We start from the raw sequence: 17,152 nt of genomic DNA on the forward strand, positions 1-17,152 counted from the left end.
CAATTTTAGAATCTACCTCCTTCCTCTACATCCCTCCAAAAAAGGTAAGGAATGGGGATGATGTATATACTGTGGAGAAACTTTGAATAAAATTGTTCTCATTGACTTGCAGAAGCTGGGTCTTAGTGGATCATCAGTATAATATCTACCTCTACAAAGAGGGTGTGCTTCGGACTGCTTCAGAACCGTATCATGTTGATAATTTCCAAGACAAAACCTGCCATTTGACCAATCACTGCATTCAGAAGGAATACTCAAAGAACTATGGAAAGTACGAAGAAGGGAATGAAATGTTCTTTGAGGAGTTCAATAAGTACCTAATAAGTGCTTTGAACATTACGCTGGAGAGTAGTATCTTGCTACAAATTAAACATATAATAAGGTAACTGAATTGTATCTTTTTTGGTTGTGTGTCTTGAAGAAGCTTTGGAAAGTTTGTGCCTTTCAAGGAATTATTCCATTTAAGCTCTCTAAGGACAAAAGTTATTTGTAATATTCCTTTATTATCCCTTCAGTATCTGTAGGAACTGTAATGATGTCACTGTTTGCACTCTTTATATTGGTATCTTCTATTTTACCTCTATTGGCTAGAGGTCTATCAGTGTTATCGTTTTAAAAAGTCACCTTTTGGCTTTATTGATTTTCTCTATTGGTTTTATTTTTTATTTCTTTGATTTATGCTCCTTATTGTTTCCTTTTTTCTGCTTTTTTTGAGGGGTTTAATTTGTTTTCTAGTTTCCTTAATACAAAAGGTTAGACCATTGATTTGAGAGATTACCTTTTTTAAGTGCATTTAATGCTGTCAGTTTCCCTCTAAATACTTACTGACACATCCCCCAGGTTTTGCTATGTTGTATTTTCATTTTCATTTTATTAAAATATTTTCTAGTTTTCCTTGTGATTTCATCTTTGACTTGTGTTACTTAGAAATTTTCGCTTAACTTCCAAATATTTGGGGATTTTCCACATATTTTTCTATTACTGATTTTTATTTTAATTCCATCATGGTCAGAGAACATACTTTAAAATTTGTTAAAGTTTGTGTCATGGCCCACAATATGATCCAGTTTTAGTCAGTGTTCCATGTGCACTAAAAATAACGTTTATTCTGCTATAGTTGGGCTGAGTGTTCTATAAATGTGAATTAGGTGAAAGTGATTAGTGTTGTTCAAGTCTTTTACATCCTTGCTGAATTTCTGTTCTGCTTGTTCTGTTCATGATTGAAAGGGAAAACATTGAAGTCTCCAAGTATAATTTTGGATTTATCTATGTCTCCTTTAGTTTTATCAGTTTTGCTTTATATGTTTTGAAGATCTGTTTTAGGTGCATACACATTTAGAATTGTTACCTTTTTTGTTTTTTGGCAACTGACCACTTTATCCATATGTAATTTCTGTCTTTATCTCTGGTAATATTTCTTATTTTAAAGTACATTGTCTGATATTAATTAATGTAGCCACTCCAGCTTTTTTTGATTAGTGATATGTCTCCATCCCTTTACTTCTATCTTATTCTGTTCCATTCTATATTTAAAGTGGGCTTCTGGTAGACAGTGTATAGTTAGGTTTTGTTTTTGTTTTGTTTAACAAAACAGCCAATATCGTAATCTCTACTTTTCTAATTGGTGTGTTTTTATCATTTGAATTTAATTACTATTGGTTTGGCTGGATTTATATGTACTATTTTTTTATTTACTATCTGTCCCCTTTGGTTTTGTTTTTCATTTTCCCATTGCCTCCCTTTTAAAAAATTATTTGAATTTACTGCAGTGCCTCGGTGGCTCAGTTGGTTGGGCCTCTGACTTTTTGGCCCAGGTCATGATCTCGTGGTTTGTGAGTTCGAACCCCGCATCAGGCTCTGTGCTGACAGCTCAGAGCCTGAAGCCTGCTTCGGATTCTGTGTCTCCCTGTCTCTCAAAACTGAATAAATGTTAAAAAAAGTTTTTTTAAATAGAAATTATTTGAGTTTACTTAGAATTATTGAATTTACTTGAATTACTTAGAATTTTTAAATAAAAATTATTTTAATTTTTCTGTTGAGTATTTGGCTTTCTTCCTCTCTCTTAGTGTTTACTCTAGGGATTATGATTTATATACCTAATATTTATTTCACAGCCTTCTTAGAGTTAATAATTTATCACTTCAAATAAAGTGCAGAAAACTTAATAACCTTATAGTTCACTTAATTCTCCCCCTCTATAGTGGTTGTATATATTACATCTACATACATTGAAATCTCTACCACGTAATGTTATAATTTTTGTTACCAATATTCATATGTATATATTATATGTATGACAGATTATCAGGTTGGATTTTTTTTTAATACAAAACCAAATTGTATGCTGTCTACAAGAAACCCACTTTAAATATAAAAAGAGAAAAATATTTTTTTATTTGCCTTTTTTTATTCTCTTCCTTCAGTCCTGAAGTTCCAAGTTTCTCTCTCGTATTATTTCCCTTTAGACTTTAGCATTTCTTTTAGAGCAGTTCGTTCTGTAGGTAATAACGTCTTTTAATTTTCTGTCATCTGAGAATGCCTTTGTCTCACCTTATTCCTGAAGGATATTTTCACTGCTGTTGCACAAACATAATGTCAAGCAAAAATTACAAAAAATATAAACTGTGTATACAAGATGCATACAGGTTGATTCTGTTCATATAAATTGAAAAGCACAACTGAAGTTATTTAGAGGAATGTGCATGTGTGGTTAAAATAGAGAACTGAAGGAATGAAAAACATAAAATTCAAAATAGTGGTTATCTCTGAAGGGGAAGCAGAAGGCACCAGAGAAAGGATCCTAAAGGAATTGGATTGTAGATACGTGGTGGTCATTAATGCCACCTATATTTTAAACTCACAAGACATCATCATTATCATCATCATTATTATTATGGAGTTAATAGTCACGTAGATTTTCCTATACATTTTAACCTTTTATGTTGCTTTTTTTTCTTTCATGCATTTTCTTGCTTTTGTCTAGGATCAGTTTCCTCTTTTTTTTTTTTATGTTTATTCATTTTTGAAAGACAGAGAGAGACAGAGCACAAGCAGGGGTGGGGCGGGGAGAGAGGGGGACACAGAATCTGAAGCAGGCTCCAGGTTCTGAGCTGTCAGCACAGAGCCCGACGCAGGGCTCGAACTCCCGAACCGTGAGATCATAACCTGAGCCAAAGTCGGACGCTCAACTGACTGAGCCACCCAGGCGCCCCATCAGTTTCCTAATTCTTAAAAAACTCATTTTTATTCCTTTTTAAGTAAAGTCTGCTGCTGATGAATCATTTTGGTTTTTTATTTATCTAATAATTTATCTACATTTATTTTTTCTTTAAGATTTGTTTAAATGTTTGTTTATTTTTTTGAGAGAAAGAGAGGGGGGAGGGAGGGGCAGAGAGAGGCAGAAGAGAGAGGCAAAGCAGGCTCCAGGCCGTGAGCTTTCAGCACCGAGCCTGATGCCAGTCTCAAAGTCATGGACTGTGAGATCATGAGCTGAGCCGAAGTTGGATGCTTAACTGAGCCACACAGGTGCACCTATTTTTTCTTTATTTTTTTAAAAGACGTGGAGGGGCGCCTGGGTGGCGCAGTCGGTTAAGCATCCGACTTCAGCCAGGTCACGATCTCGCGGTCCGTGAGTTCGAGCCCCGCGTCAGGCTCTGGGCTGATGGCTCAGAGCCTGGAGCCTGTTTCAGATTCTGTGTCTCCCTCTCTCTCTGCCGCTCCCCCGTTCATGCTCTGTCTCTCTCTGTCCCAAAAATAAATAAACGTTGAAAAAAAATTTTAAAAAAATAAAAGACGTGGAAAGATTTTTTAAAGACATGTTATGGAAATGGATTTCTAGATCAGCAAAATCTTTTTTTTTTTTTAAAACACTTCGAAGATGGCTTGCCATTGTCTTCTGGCTTCTGTCTCTTTCTGGCTTCTGTCTCTTCCTTTGAGGTGTCAGCAACAATTTTAGTTTGCTCTGTGTCTTTTCTCTGTTTTGAAGATTTGTTTTCATCGATTTTTATAAGCGTTACTGTGAGTTGTGTATACTTGTCTTTGTACTTATTGCTGCCTACGTGTCATAGTGCTTCTTGAGTCTGCAGCTACAGGTCTTTTATTTGTTTTGGAATATTCATGGCCGCCATCTTTTCCCTTTTGGCTTTTGTCCCATTCTTCTTTCCTCTGGGACTGTAATTACATGGTACCAATCCTTTTCACTGTCTCATATTTCTCCCATGGTTTTTGTGTATCATTTGGTCTCTTCCTTTAGCAATTGAAACCTGTTTAAAAAGGAAAAAGGAAAATGCCAATAAAATGTGTTGATAACTCATCTCTTGAGCTCTTGATTTTAGGGATTGTGCCTTGCGGTTCTAGAATTTCCATTTGACCCTTTTTAGATTATAGTTCTCTTGTGAAATTTCCCACTTGTCTTATATCGTCTTGAACATGTTAACAGTGATTCTTTAACATCTTCATTTGATTAGTCTGAAATCTGAATTACCTGCAGTAGAGGTTAGCAAACTATGTCCTATGGGCCGAATCCAACCTAAAGCCTGTTTTCATATAAACCATAAGCTAAAAGTGGTTTTTACATTTTTAAAAGATTTTTTAGAAATAGAAGAATACGTAGCAGAAACTCTCTGTAGCCTTCAAAATCTAAAATAGTTACTGTCTGGTCCTTTGTAGAAAAAGTTTGCCAACCCCTGACTTACATGTTTGCTTCTGTTGTCTGTTTTTTCTCTTGGTCCTGTTTCTTGATATGCCTGCAAATAATTTTTTAGTGCTATTACTCATTTATTATAGTTTACTAAATCCAATAGAGATTTTTTTTTAAATTTTTTTAACGTTTATTTATTTTTGAGACAGAGAGAGACAGAGCATGAATGGGGGAGGGTCAGAGAGAGAGGGAGACACAGAATCGGAAACAGGCTCCAGGCTCTGAGCCATCAGCACAGAGCCTGACGTGGGGCTTGAACTCACGAACCGCGAGATCATGACCTGAGCCGAAGTCGGACACTTAACCGACTGAGCCACCCAGGAGCCCTCAATAGAGATTTTTTTAAAGTTGAGGTATAACATGTGTATGGTAAATTCCATACATCTTAAGTGTACAGTGTGGTGAACTTCTAATTATGCGTATACTCAGATAATCATTACACGAATCATGATATAAAATATTTACAGCACCTCAGAATACTTTCTTGAACTCCCTCAAAATACATACTTCATGCCACTGATAGCCACTCTTCTGACTTTTATTACCATCCTTTTGCTTACTCTTACACTTTATGTAAATGGAATTATACTGTATTTCCTGTTTCCTATTCAACTTTTTTCACAACTATACCTATGGGTTTCATCTGTATTGTTGCATAGGAGTAATTTACCTTTTTTACTGCTGTGTGATATTTCATTGTGTGATTATTACATGATTTATCCCTTCTATAGTCGATGGACATCTTGGTCTTTATCTTTTATATTTTAGACCTATAATCTACCTGAATTGTTATATGTCAAGTGTCATGTTTCTCTATGGGGTATCCCGTTGACCCAGGACCATTTGTGCATAAGGCTGACCTTTCCTCACTGTATTTTGGTGAGGCTTTGTTATAAATCAGGTGATCCTTTATGTGAGTGATCTCCATTCTGTTCTGTTGGTCTCTTATCTGTTCTGTCATTACCACCTGTCACAATGACTGAGACTTTTTCCTTAATGTATTCTACTATAGAGTCTGGCAGAATAATTATAGAGTCCCATTCCTTCAGGGATTGTAGGTGCTTAGAATTCTGACACCAGAGAAATCAAGTATGCTGAAGAAAGATTTCCTATTTTAGGCAAAAGATTTATTAGATATTTGTTATACCACCACCACCATCACCACTCCCCCGTTGTTCTGTACAGTTCAGAGAGTGCTGCTACTTTGGTGCTATAAATGCTCCCAACAGCTCTTACGCGTGTATGTGTGTGGTTTTTTCCCCCTGCTAGCCTCCCCCTAACTTCCCACTCCTGCTGAAAAAAGATGTACTGTATAAAGTCTCCAATGATGAAAAAAATTCTTTAAAGTGAATTATTAATCTTGAGCTTCCAGCAAATTAAAAAAAATATTTAATTTTGATTTGCTTCTGGCTCTCGGTTTTTCCTTTATCTGTTTGAGCATGTTTCTTTCACTTTGTTGGGGTTCTTTCTTTTCTTTCCTTCTTTCCCTTTCTTTCTTTTTATCATGAACATCTATTAAATTTAAATGTTTTCTTAATTATAATATTGGAAAGGATATTTTAATTAAACAAAAGTTAGGGGCGCCTGGGTGGCTCAGACACTTAAGCGTCCAGCTTTGGCTCAGGTCATGATCTCTTGGTTTGTGAGTTTGTGAGTCCCACATAGGGCTCTCTGCTGTCAGTGCAGAGTCCGCTTTGGGTCTTCTGACTCCCTTGCTCTCTACCCCTCCCTCTCTCACGCATGGGCAAGCGTGTCCACGTGTGCACATGCTCTTTCCCTCTCTCTTTCTCTCTCAAAAATAAACAAACATTTGGGGTACATGGGTGGCTAAGTTGGTTAAGCGTCCAACTTTGGCTCAGGTCATGATCTTGTGATTCGTGAGTTCCAGCCCTGCATCAGGCTCTGTGCTGACCACTCAGAGCCTGGAGCCTGCTTTGGATTCTGTGTTTCCCTCTCTCTCTGCCCTTCCCTGACTCACGCTCTGTCCCTGTCTCTCAAAAATGAATTAAAATGTCTAAAAAAAAATTTTTTTTAATAAAATAAGGGGCGCCTGGGTGGCTCAGTCGGTTGATAGTCCAACTCTTGGTTTCAGCTCAGGTCATGATCTCATAGTTCATGGCATTGGACCACACCTTGGCCTGTGCTAACAGCACAAAGCCTGCTTGAAATTCTCTCTCTCCCTCTCTCCCTTTGTCCCTCCTCTGCTTGCTCTCTCTCTCTCAAAAAAATAAACTCTGGGCGCCTGGGTGGCTCAGTCGGTTAAGCATCTGACTTCGGCTCAGGTCATGATCTCGCAGTCCGTGAGTTCGAGCCCTGCATCAGGCTCTGTGCTGACAGCTCAGAGCCTGGAGCCTGCTTCACATTCTGTGTCTCCCTCTCTCTCTGACCCTCCCCCATTCATGCTGTCTCTCCCTGTCTCAAAAATAAATAAATGTTAAAAAAAAAAATTAAAAAAAAAAATAAATAAATAAACTGAAAGAAAAAAATAAAATAAAAATAAAACAAAATGTCATGTGTAAAAATGTTTGAAAAAAAGTTAAGGGTATTCTTTCATAGTAGAGATAAAGATACAGAAAAAAATGTGATAGGTGCCTTACCAGTGTAGGTTAAAAATGAATGAGAGAAGAAAATTTTATTCCAGTTGGTTGTTAAATGGCTAACTGACCAAAATTATATTTAAAGGTTTAAATATATGCATAGAAATATTTTCCTTTTCAGGGGGAGAAAAAGTAAGTTGACACCTGGAGAGGGTCGAGATGGAGGGAAGTCAGGGGAGCAAGACCCCGGCTCCAAGTTCACAGAGGTCCCAGTTCGTTCGTTCTTTCTTTCGTTCGTTCTTTCTTTCTTTCCTTTTTTTTTTTTTTTTTTTAGAGGTCCCAGTTCTTTAATGTCATTAGTCACAAACTACCTGTACAGATACATTATGGAGTCAGTCACGTGGAAGCCAATTTCTTTATTTTTCCTTCTAAACATACAGTTGTGTAGGAGGAAAGCCATTCCTGGTAATCTTAGAGTTGTCATAACATATTTTATTACTAGAATAGATATTTTGCCCCAACATTCAGTTGAGGGAAAAATCAGGGAAGGTCTTCATAAAACAGAAATAGCATAGGTTGTCTGGGATGGTTATTCTGGAAAACAGTGATTTATTATTCATAGGTTCTTTATAAATTATTTCATTGAACTATCCCAGCACTAGGACTAGGTATTATTTTTACCCCTTCCTTTATGGATAAAGAAATCAAAGCTTGGCCCAGAGAGGTTAAAAAAAAAACTTGTTCCAAATTTTGGCTTTAGCCCCCTGACCTTAGATCTCATGTACTTACTCATTTTCTGAGATTGACTTTGAACTTTTTTGTGTTTGTGTTTTTTCCCAATTTTTTTGAACAGTAGTGGTGTTCATAATAATTCTATTTTCTATTTCAATATTTAAATCTTTTAATTAGTAATAATTTGGCATTAGAACTGGAGCTAGTGGAAGAAATGAATGAGGCCAGCTTCACTGCAAATTCTGCCCTTCACCAAATGGTAGTCCATTTCTTTCATATGGCAAAAATGCATGGGAGTGTTTTATTTATTACAAACAAATATGGCAGCAGCCCTACTGTTGGAGGAATCCACCTATCCACGGGCCACGGTGACTCAGTGCTGTGGTAGGAAAGCAGCCCCTACCTGTAAGAACAGGACTGCAGTTTTCTAACAAATAGCTTGATAAGTAGTATTGTCTTGAATAATCTGTTGGTAACAAATTTAAAAGAGAGAATTGGGGCACCCGACTGTCTCAGTGGAGTGTGCCGCTCTTGATCTCTGGGTTGTGAGTTTGAGCTGGGTGTTGGGTGTAGAGATTACCTAAAAATAAAGTCTCACGGCACCTGGGCGGTTCATTTGGTTAAGCGTCCGACTTCGTCTCAGGTCATGATCTCACTGCTCGTGAGTTTGAGCCCTGTGTCAGGCTCTGTGCTGATAGCTCAGAGCCTGGAGCCTGCTTTGGATTCTGTGTCTCCCTCTCTCTCTGTCCCTGTCCTGCTTGCTCACTCACCCTCTTTCTCTTCCTCTCTCAAAAATAAATAAAACATTTAAAAAAAATTTTTAATAAAATAAAAACTAAGTCAAAGTGGATTTTTATCAGCACTTTTGATATAAAATCATCCAAGTATGTCTTCTGTGTTCCTTCTCCCTCAACCAACCCATTCTCAGCGAGCTCTCCCACTCTGCCCCACAGAAGCTGCCTCATGAGCGTGGAGCCCGCCATCAGCACCAGGCACCTCCCTTACCAGAGCTTCCAGCTCTTTGGCTTTGACTTCATGGTGGACGAGGAGCTGAAGGTCTGGCTCATTGAGGTCAACGGCGCCCCAGCTTGTGCCCAGTAAGCCTGAACACCCCTGCGTTTTAACAAATGGGAAGTTGGTTCCACAGTAGGAATAGCCTATCTTGGCAAGGTAGTGAGTTCCCATTACCAAAGTGTTCAAGTGTAGACCATGTAACTGCTGTCAGGGAAGGTATCCTTTGGCCGGACCCTGGCTGGCGGGGGTCAGGGGGCTTTGCTGAGTCAGTCCTTCCTAATTCCCCCATGTGTGTTGAGCAGTAGTCTGTGCTCAAGTGGGCGGTAGTTGCTATGAAAGTTTCAACAAAGCTAAAAAACTGCCAGAGGAGACCCTCTTGTGTGACCGGTTCAGGGAGCAGGTCCTGTGAGTGGACCGGGACGGTGAGGACCAAGAAATCGAGGGGCTCCCTGGGCAAGAAGTGTTCTGAGAAGGCATTGTAGGCACAGTGGAGCTAGAAATGGTATGTAAGAGAAGAGTGTCACATGCACCAAGAGGAGGAGGGGAGAGTCTTCAGAAGGGGGACATAGCATCCAGTGGAACCATGCCCCATGCCAGGAGCTATGGGAGTTGCACAGATGAACAGAATGTGCCCTCAAAAGCATGATGGAGGCCTTAGATGTAAGGGAAAGTCAGACGGACCTTATCCTCATATGCTGCTGGTTTTTCTAAAGATTCACTTTCATCAGGTCGAAACCCCTCCGTGGTTCCCCACATCCATGTCCTGGAGGAGTTGAGGTGATCTTCCTCCACAGGTTTAGGAGAAAGTCCCAAACCTACAAGCGGCAGTATTAACACACAAGTAGCTCTTTCATTAGGAGCCAGGCCTTTGCCACACGCTCAGTGGCTGCGACATGGCGGGTGTGATTCGTCTTGTTCGGCACTCCCTTCAGCCAACCAGTACTCTTAGTACCCCCCAACTCGCCAGGCCCCGAACTGGGCCCTGAGTCACAGTCATGAGCAGAGATGCAGACCCTGCCCTTAGAGAGACTGCGGGCATGACAGAGGACCAGACAAATACAGATTACAAGCTGGGACATTTTATCCTTGGTAAAGGATGTGAACGGTAATATCATTGAGCAAAGGGCTGCTGTTGAGGGGTGGTGTTTGGAACTGAGTCGGAAGGAGGAAGGAGAGGTGAGCAGACTGAAGCGAGGGGGAGAGCAGGCTGGCTCACATCTTCTCTTCACCAGATCCACCTCAGCCTGCCCGTTTTCCCCTGTCCTTGCAGTAAAGGTTCTGTCCTCCCTCGTGCTCTGTGCCCTATCCCCACTCCTGTCCTACGTCCCCTGGCCTTCCTCATTCACAGTATCATCCTTTCTCCCCCTTCAGGGTGTGGTTCCCATCAGCACGTGGGTGTACAGCAGATTTCCACAACTGTCAGAAAAGAGCCCTCCCCTAATGCCATGTCCTGCTCCAGAGACTCCTCCTCCCCACTCGGGTCAGAGCCAGACTTCTAGAAAGCAGCGCCTGCTCAGGCCGTCTCCTCTTCCTCTGCCCTCATGCATGCCGTGGATCATTCTGGGCTGGATGCTGTCCCCTCCATCCCATAGAAACTGCTCTAAGGTCCCCAGCCGAGTCCACGTTGCCAAGTCCAGCAGCCCCTTTCTGTCTGCACTTCCCTGAGCCTCTCGGCAATGTTTGAGGCAGCTGCTCACACCTTGCTGAGACGCTCTTCTGTTGTGGCTTCAGGCACACTCTGTACCGGGAGGGTTTGCCTGAGGAGGGGTGGGCAAGATTGGCCCCCTGTTCCTCATCGCCCTGGCTGTTTGTCTTCTCTATTACGCTTTCCCTGAACGTGATCTTATTCAACTTCATAATTTTAAAACCACCAAATTGCATCACAGCCAAAGTTCCAGACCAGTGTCTGCACCGGCCTGCCCACCGTCCTGCAAGGATGTCTGTGGCTGTCCGAGAGGCACCCCTTGCCCCAGGCTCGCCCGTCCCCGTGAATGACCACCTCCCCTCTGCACAGAATCTAAGCTGGAATCCTGACCCAAATCTGGCCTCCTTCTCTCTATTACCCTCAGATTCTGGCTTGAGGCTTGTCAGCTTGGCCTCCAGCCTTGGCAGTCCCCTGCCGTCCACCTCCCCTGCCCTCGCTCTCCCACAGGTCATCCTCCGTCACCGTGGACGCTTTTGCCAAGAGCCTCCAACAGGGACCTCCTCTTCAGCTCTTGCCCCTGTAAAACCCACTCTCCGTGCACACTGCTCCTTCCGTGGGCGCTGCCCCTCTTTTCCCCCTCCCCCAACATGTTCTCTCTTTCTCTCCTCCTCTCCCCTTCCCTGTTTTCCCCCTCCTTCTGCCTTTTTGGGTCTGTCTCTCCTCTCCTCCATCCTCTTTTCTAAATTTTTAAAAGTGTTTTTACTTATTTTTGAGAGAGAGAACATGAGCAGGGAAGGGGCAGAGAGAAAGGCAGAGACACAGAATCCAAAGCAGGCTCCGGGCTCTGAGCTGTCAGCACAGAGCTCAACACGGGCCTCAAGCTTGTGAACCGCAAGATCATGACCTGAGCCAAAGTCAGACACTTAACTGACTGAGCCACTCAGCCCCCACCCCCGTCATCCACTGTTTGTCTGACTTCACTCGTTCTCCAGAACTTGGCTTAGCTGTCACTCCTGGGTGACTCCTTAGCTGTCTTTCCTGGAGTTTCCTCAGCCACACAGAGAGGGGGCAGTATACCCACTGCAGACAGGCCAGATGAAAGACTTGCCCTTGAAAATTGCCCGTCTTTCCTGCCGGTGAGAGCAGGAGCTGTTTGTCTGTTCACCTGAGACCTTCTAGAAATGTTTGTTAACGGGGTGCTTTATCTTCATGCCATGCCTCGTGCAGCATTCGTATGTATGGTGGAAACCAGTTTTATAAATTTGGTCACGAGATGGAACATCTAGGGCAGGTCCTGGTGATAAACATCATGACTTTTCATGTGCATTTTGATGAACATCTTCAGTGATATTTCTAAAAACCCGTTTCAGGAAGCTCTATGCAGAACTGTGCCAGGGCATCGTGGACATAGCCATATCCAGTGTCTTCCCGCCCCCAGACGTGGAGCCACAGCACGTCCAGCCGGCCGCGTTCATCAAGCTGTGACCCAGGGAGGCGCCCAGAGCTGCCTCAGAAGAAGCATGAGCTCCTGCTCCAGGGGAAGGTGAAAGGTCAGGATCGCTCATTCGCAAGCCAGAACTGGAGAAAGAGAGGCAACCGGCCAAGCCGTGATGGAAGAGAGAGCATGAGAAAAAAAGGCGACTTCCCCGAAGAGTGGTTGCTCAGGGGTTCCCAGGTGGCGCTCGCAGCACTGCTGTCGAGATGTGAAAACCGCGGCAAACTTCTCTGAGGGGAGAGTACAATATTCTTCTAAGGGGAAAAGACAGGGACTTGATTATTTTATGTTCTCGTTCTTTAAAAAAAAAAAAAAAAAAAATCCAATTTTTATCCTAAGGCAGCATTGTGAGCAGCGCCTGTCCTCCCTGGGGATCGAGACTGTTGGACCTTTGGTTGGTGTCTTTCCACCTGCTGCAGCCTTAGTGCCTTAGCTCTATGCCCAGCTGCAACCCTTTTGTCTGGGACAGGGATCGGATGTGATAGCTTTCGGGAGGTGGCCGATGTGTTCCCCGCCCATCCCTCTCCACAGCACCCTGCCCGTGGGAGTCTGGACAAGCATGCACCAACAGTCCTTGGTTCCGTGCTAGGCGCCACCTCGCGGCAAAGGGGGTTTTCCTCACCACGTTCCTGATAGTGTTTGGTCAGTCACCTGTCAGGGTTGCTGTGGGCTGGGCACCAAAACGGCAAATGCTGCTCTCGATCTGCTCTGTGCATGTTTTAGAAACCAAACAGCAAGTTTGCCACAACATAAGCATCAAATAAGCATGAGAGAGAAAAAAACATGATGTCTTGCTTTACTTAATAGTTGGGTATGGTGGATCTTTGAAATATGATGATTCTCAGTTATCTTGGTTTTAACCAGAACTCTACATGCACTTTTGCAAAGTTCCCTTTTGTTCTCTTTTTGTTGTTGTTGTTGTTGTTGTTGTTGTTATTGTTGTTGCTGTTTTAACCCCTCTAGGGGGCAGGAGAGTAGAATTCCACATACACCCCACCGCCGCCACCAGGTGGCACTGCCCCAGACCCAGGCGGCTTTCCTCCATTGTCTTGCTCTCCAAGCACCTCCTGCAGGAGCTGGAAGAGGTTTTGTTCCAGGGTTTTGTTCTTTTCTCTGCTTCTGCCTCTTGACATCAGGGTGAGGCTCCGAACGAGTGTATGTCTGGCCTGGGAAAGACATGGTTTCAGAGCTCCACAGAGCATCTTATAGGTCAACAAATGTGTCCTATTAGGTGTAGTTTCCGTTTACTGGATCAAATATTCTGTAGATTTTTCAGGAGGCTGCATCAGTACCAGTGGGAAGAACAAGATGCTACTTGCCTTCAGTGTGAGCTGACTGAACAGGTCCTCCATAGAGTGTGCTGGGAACCACAGCAGGCCCCCTGTCTAATACATGCTGTGTTCTTCTTGCGTGTATATATGTGCTCCATTATTCTTTCTACTTGTCACCAGACAACAGTTCTGTAGTCAGGGAGACTTTTAAAAAGAGAAAAGAGAGCAACGCCTCCTCAAACATGATGAGATGTGGGAGCTTACAGTGAAGAAAGGAATATTTCATAGATGCAGCAGTGGGTGTAGGATGTGATGGCATTATGTCGGGGTGAAGGAGAAGGGCCCAGCTGGTTTAGCTTTTCTGTGAATTTGGAATTACAAGACAAAAGCCCAGGTGGTTACCCAGAAAACAGATAATGAGGTTTGCATCCAGAGCAAAATAAAACAGTTAGTGGTGGAGGTCAGTCTTGGAGGCCCAGCACTGTTGGGTTAGTGTCTAGAAAGTCTAAGTGTCTGAGTCCTTGGGAGGTCTCTGTGGACTGGTTTTGGGGAAAGCATGGAGGTTTCCGTAGTGCTATCACATGTGAACGCAGATTTGTAGCAATCTTTTCGACCCAAATTAAAGGGACATTTGAGAGTTTTCCAGCGCTTACAGTGACAGAGCTAAGAATAGATGTTGGAAGTTCATGGATCTTGATGGATTTTCTAAGAAATTTAAATCAGTAGCATATACGTGAGGGAAGTAAGGCTTTGAAAAGAAGGTTCTGCTTCATTCCTCACATGGTTTCAAATAAGTATCTGTTTTATGCATTTATTTTCAATCAAGTGGGATGGTTGCCTCTGAACTGTTCCATACCCTTCCATGATATCCTTGGCACAGATGGTTATGCCTCGCTCTTCAGTTAGTCTTTATATGTGCAGTCCGAGTACATTTCGCCAGTTGCTGGGGGAGGAGGTGTTCTTTATTTGGAGATGATTCCAGTCTTGGTGGTGTCATTTAGCTGCACAGTGTGAGATGAACTCGTTAACCTCACTGTGCCTTAGTTTCTTATCTCATGGAAGAAATTGTTGCCTGACCCAGGGACTACCTCAAGGGCGTTTAGTGAGGACAGGTGAAATTAGGAAGACTCGAGAACCTGTAGTACCAAGGTTCTCAGTGTTGACGGTATGCTGGACTCACTGGGGAAGCTTTTAAAAAATGTTGGTGTCTACACCCTCCCCCTCTCTCCCACCTCTGACCAATCGAATCCAAACGTCAGGCATCAGTATGCTCTGAGATGCCTTCAACCACTGCTTGAGAAGGAAAGACAAATGCATTATTACCTTAGAATAATCAGATAAGGCCTAGGACTTTTTTTTTTAAAGTTCCTTTTGGAAGGACAGGCATTTCTTTAAGAATGACCATGGTGTTGCCCTGATACAGGCAACTGCTGTCTAAGCACGTTCTCTTTTTGCTTCCTGTCCCAGCATTTGTAAACGCAAACGTGCTTTCATTTACTCACACAGTTTGTGAAGCCCTGACAACAAATGTAAACAGACAGGAATTTATAAATCTTTTAAATATGTGTTAAGATTATTAACGCTTGAGAGAAAAGCCCCTTCCCTCACACTTAACTCCTGGCGTAATCCTAAACTCGATTTTACCCAGAACATTGAAGTGCCTCCGTGTCTGTAGGATACAGTGGAGCAGGTGCCGGCATACTTCCCAGCTGACTTGATGTTTCAAACTAGTGCCTCAGGATCATTATCTCAGACTTAGCAGTGCTGGAAATGTATGGGATCCACGGAATCCGCAAGCAGTGGTGAAGCTCCCAGAGGGTGTTTTCATTGACAGCCAAGGTTGTGTCCAGCACGTGTGGACCCAGCCCTGTTGTGGGCGTGGGGGGGACTCTACTAGAGAAGACAAGGTGCCAGAGTTAGGTTTCCTGCAGCATGTGGCGGCTGTGGCGAAAATGCAGTGACACACTTGTCTCTGATCCTGAACACAGAATCTGTACCTAAGAGGAAATTACTTCTGAAAATAAGGTGATTTTATGAATGTTTAAAATTCCCAGAGCATTAAAGTAAAGTAATATTTCAAGTATTTTTGTGCCCTTGGGTTCTATCATCTTATTGTGGTTGTTGACTGTCCTAGGAGAGCACTGGCTATTTGAATCCATGACTTCGTCACTCAGAGGTAGACAGACTTTTTTTGGAAAGGGTCAGATTAGTAAATATTCTAGGCTTTGCAAACCAAACAGGTTCTTTGTTGCATATTCTTCTTTTTTTTTTTAACCAACTCTTTAAAAATTTAAAACAGAGGCATCTGGGTGGCTCAGATGGGTAAGCGTCTGACTCTTGATCTCAACTCAGGTCTTGATCTCGGGGTCATGAGTTCAAGCCCTGCATTGGGCTACATGCTGGTCATGGAGCCTACTTTTAAATTATTTTTATTTTTATTTCTTTTTTTTAGTACACACAAACACAAGCCAGATGTGGCCATTGTTTGCTGACCCCAGCATGTTACTGAATACATAAGCCAACAGATTGTCTTTTGAAAGTGTAATGAGCTCCTCTAGGGTGAAGCATTGGAACAATTTCCACAGCCAAAATCCAGTCCATGTCTTACATGTCTTGTATATTGTCTGAATCATGATGCAGATTGCCAGATGAGTCCCATGGTTGTGAGAAGGGAGGAGGTAGAGGGGCTTTCTGAAAGGATTCTACAATCAGCCAGAAGGCCATGAAGTCTTTACTAAGACTTTACTAAGACCAGGTGTATGGTAAGTCTTGCACACCTCTGGCAGTTAGTGTCATTTATGTAAACTATAGTTAACTTGTGACTTCATGCATGATGAGGCTGAATGCTCTGGACATCTTTCCCATAGATGGCTGCTTTCACTCCATAAACACACTTCTGACACAGAGAAAGGGCCTTCCATAAATGCAAACCCTGGCTGGTTAAGCACTCCAAACAAGTTTCTGATATGCTATATAACACATACCCACTAGACACCATGTAGATTGCACAGGCAGGGTGCAGGGACAAGTACACATGGACCCGAGCAGGAAACTATTTAGGATCCTGAGAGTGGACAGGTTCAAAGCTTGTGGAGGACTTCTCTTGGAGGCTGGTCCTGCTTGCTGTCAGTAGCTGCCCCTTCTCCTTAAAGAAGATGGGGTTATCCCATTAGCCCCAGAGGTTCAGTGATATTTTAAAGATGTCTTCCCCAAAGGCAGATTGAGTGTTGCTGTCCTCTGAAAATTGTCTCTCCATGAAAGCAATGGGAACACTGGCAGAAACTGTCTGGAAGTTAACCAAAGGTTTGCAACAATCCAGAAATATTTATTAAAGAAAAATGGTTGCACTTTGGTAAGAACAGCAAGTTTTGCGATGTTTTAAATTGCTCTATTTTCATCCCCCTTTTCCTAGCCCCATGGTAGCCTTGGAAATGAAAAGCCCCACAATCATGGTGAAACCCAGGAGTTTAGCAACCATGGGAGGGTACAGAGTGGGGCTGGAGCTCCTCCAAAGCCCCTTTCCCAGTGAATTGTCATTATTTGACCTGTCTGGCAGTTCCATCTAAGTCCTTATCTCAGGGCTTGTCTTTGACATTTCTCAAAGTGTGCCCAGTGTAAACAACCTTTTCCCTGGGTGAGTTTGTTAAAAATAATCAGCAGCAATTGTTTATTTAGCACCTCAATTTCCTGAGTAGACTACACGAGTTGGAACGAACAACAAGCCAACCAAAAAACTTAGAAGGAAAAGGTGAGGAATGA

The 17,152-nt window shown here is 42.5% G+C and overlaps 1 protein-coding gene across 2 annotated transcripts in view; it reads left to right on the forward strand.

The window, feature by feature from the left end:
• The window catches only part of TTL (tubulin tyrosine ligase), a 38,519-nt gene extending 23,043 nt beyond the window's left edge, over nt 1–15,476 (forward strand). Inside the window, exons 5-7 of one of the 2 annotated variants that reach the window (XM_086700575.1) lie at nt 113–382; nt 8,922–9,065; nt 11,998–15,476. In XM_086700575.1, the coding sequence (XP_086556701.1) occupies nt 113–382; nt 8,922–9,065; nt 11,998–12,112 (529 nt within the window). In that variant the 3' untranslated portion in view covers nt 12,113–15,476. The remainder of the gene's footprint in view (nt 1–112; nt 383–8,921; nt 9,066–11,997) is intronic. The other variant, XM_086700576.1, reaches the window with a different exon arrangement.
• Nucleotides 15,477–17,152: the final 1,676 nt, after the last annotated feature.

This window comes from Puma concolor, chromosome A3, assembly GCF_028749965.1.
Source record: "Puma concolor isolate L17-30 chromosome A3, mPumCon1.1.hap2, whole genome shotgun sequence".
Lineage (NCBI taxonomy): Eukaryota > Metazoa > Chordata > Mammalia > Carnivora > Felidae > Puma > Puma concolor.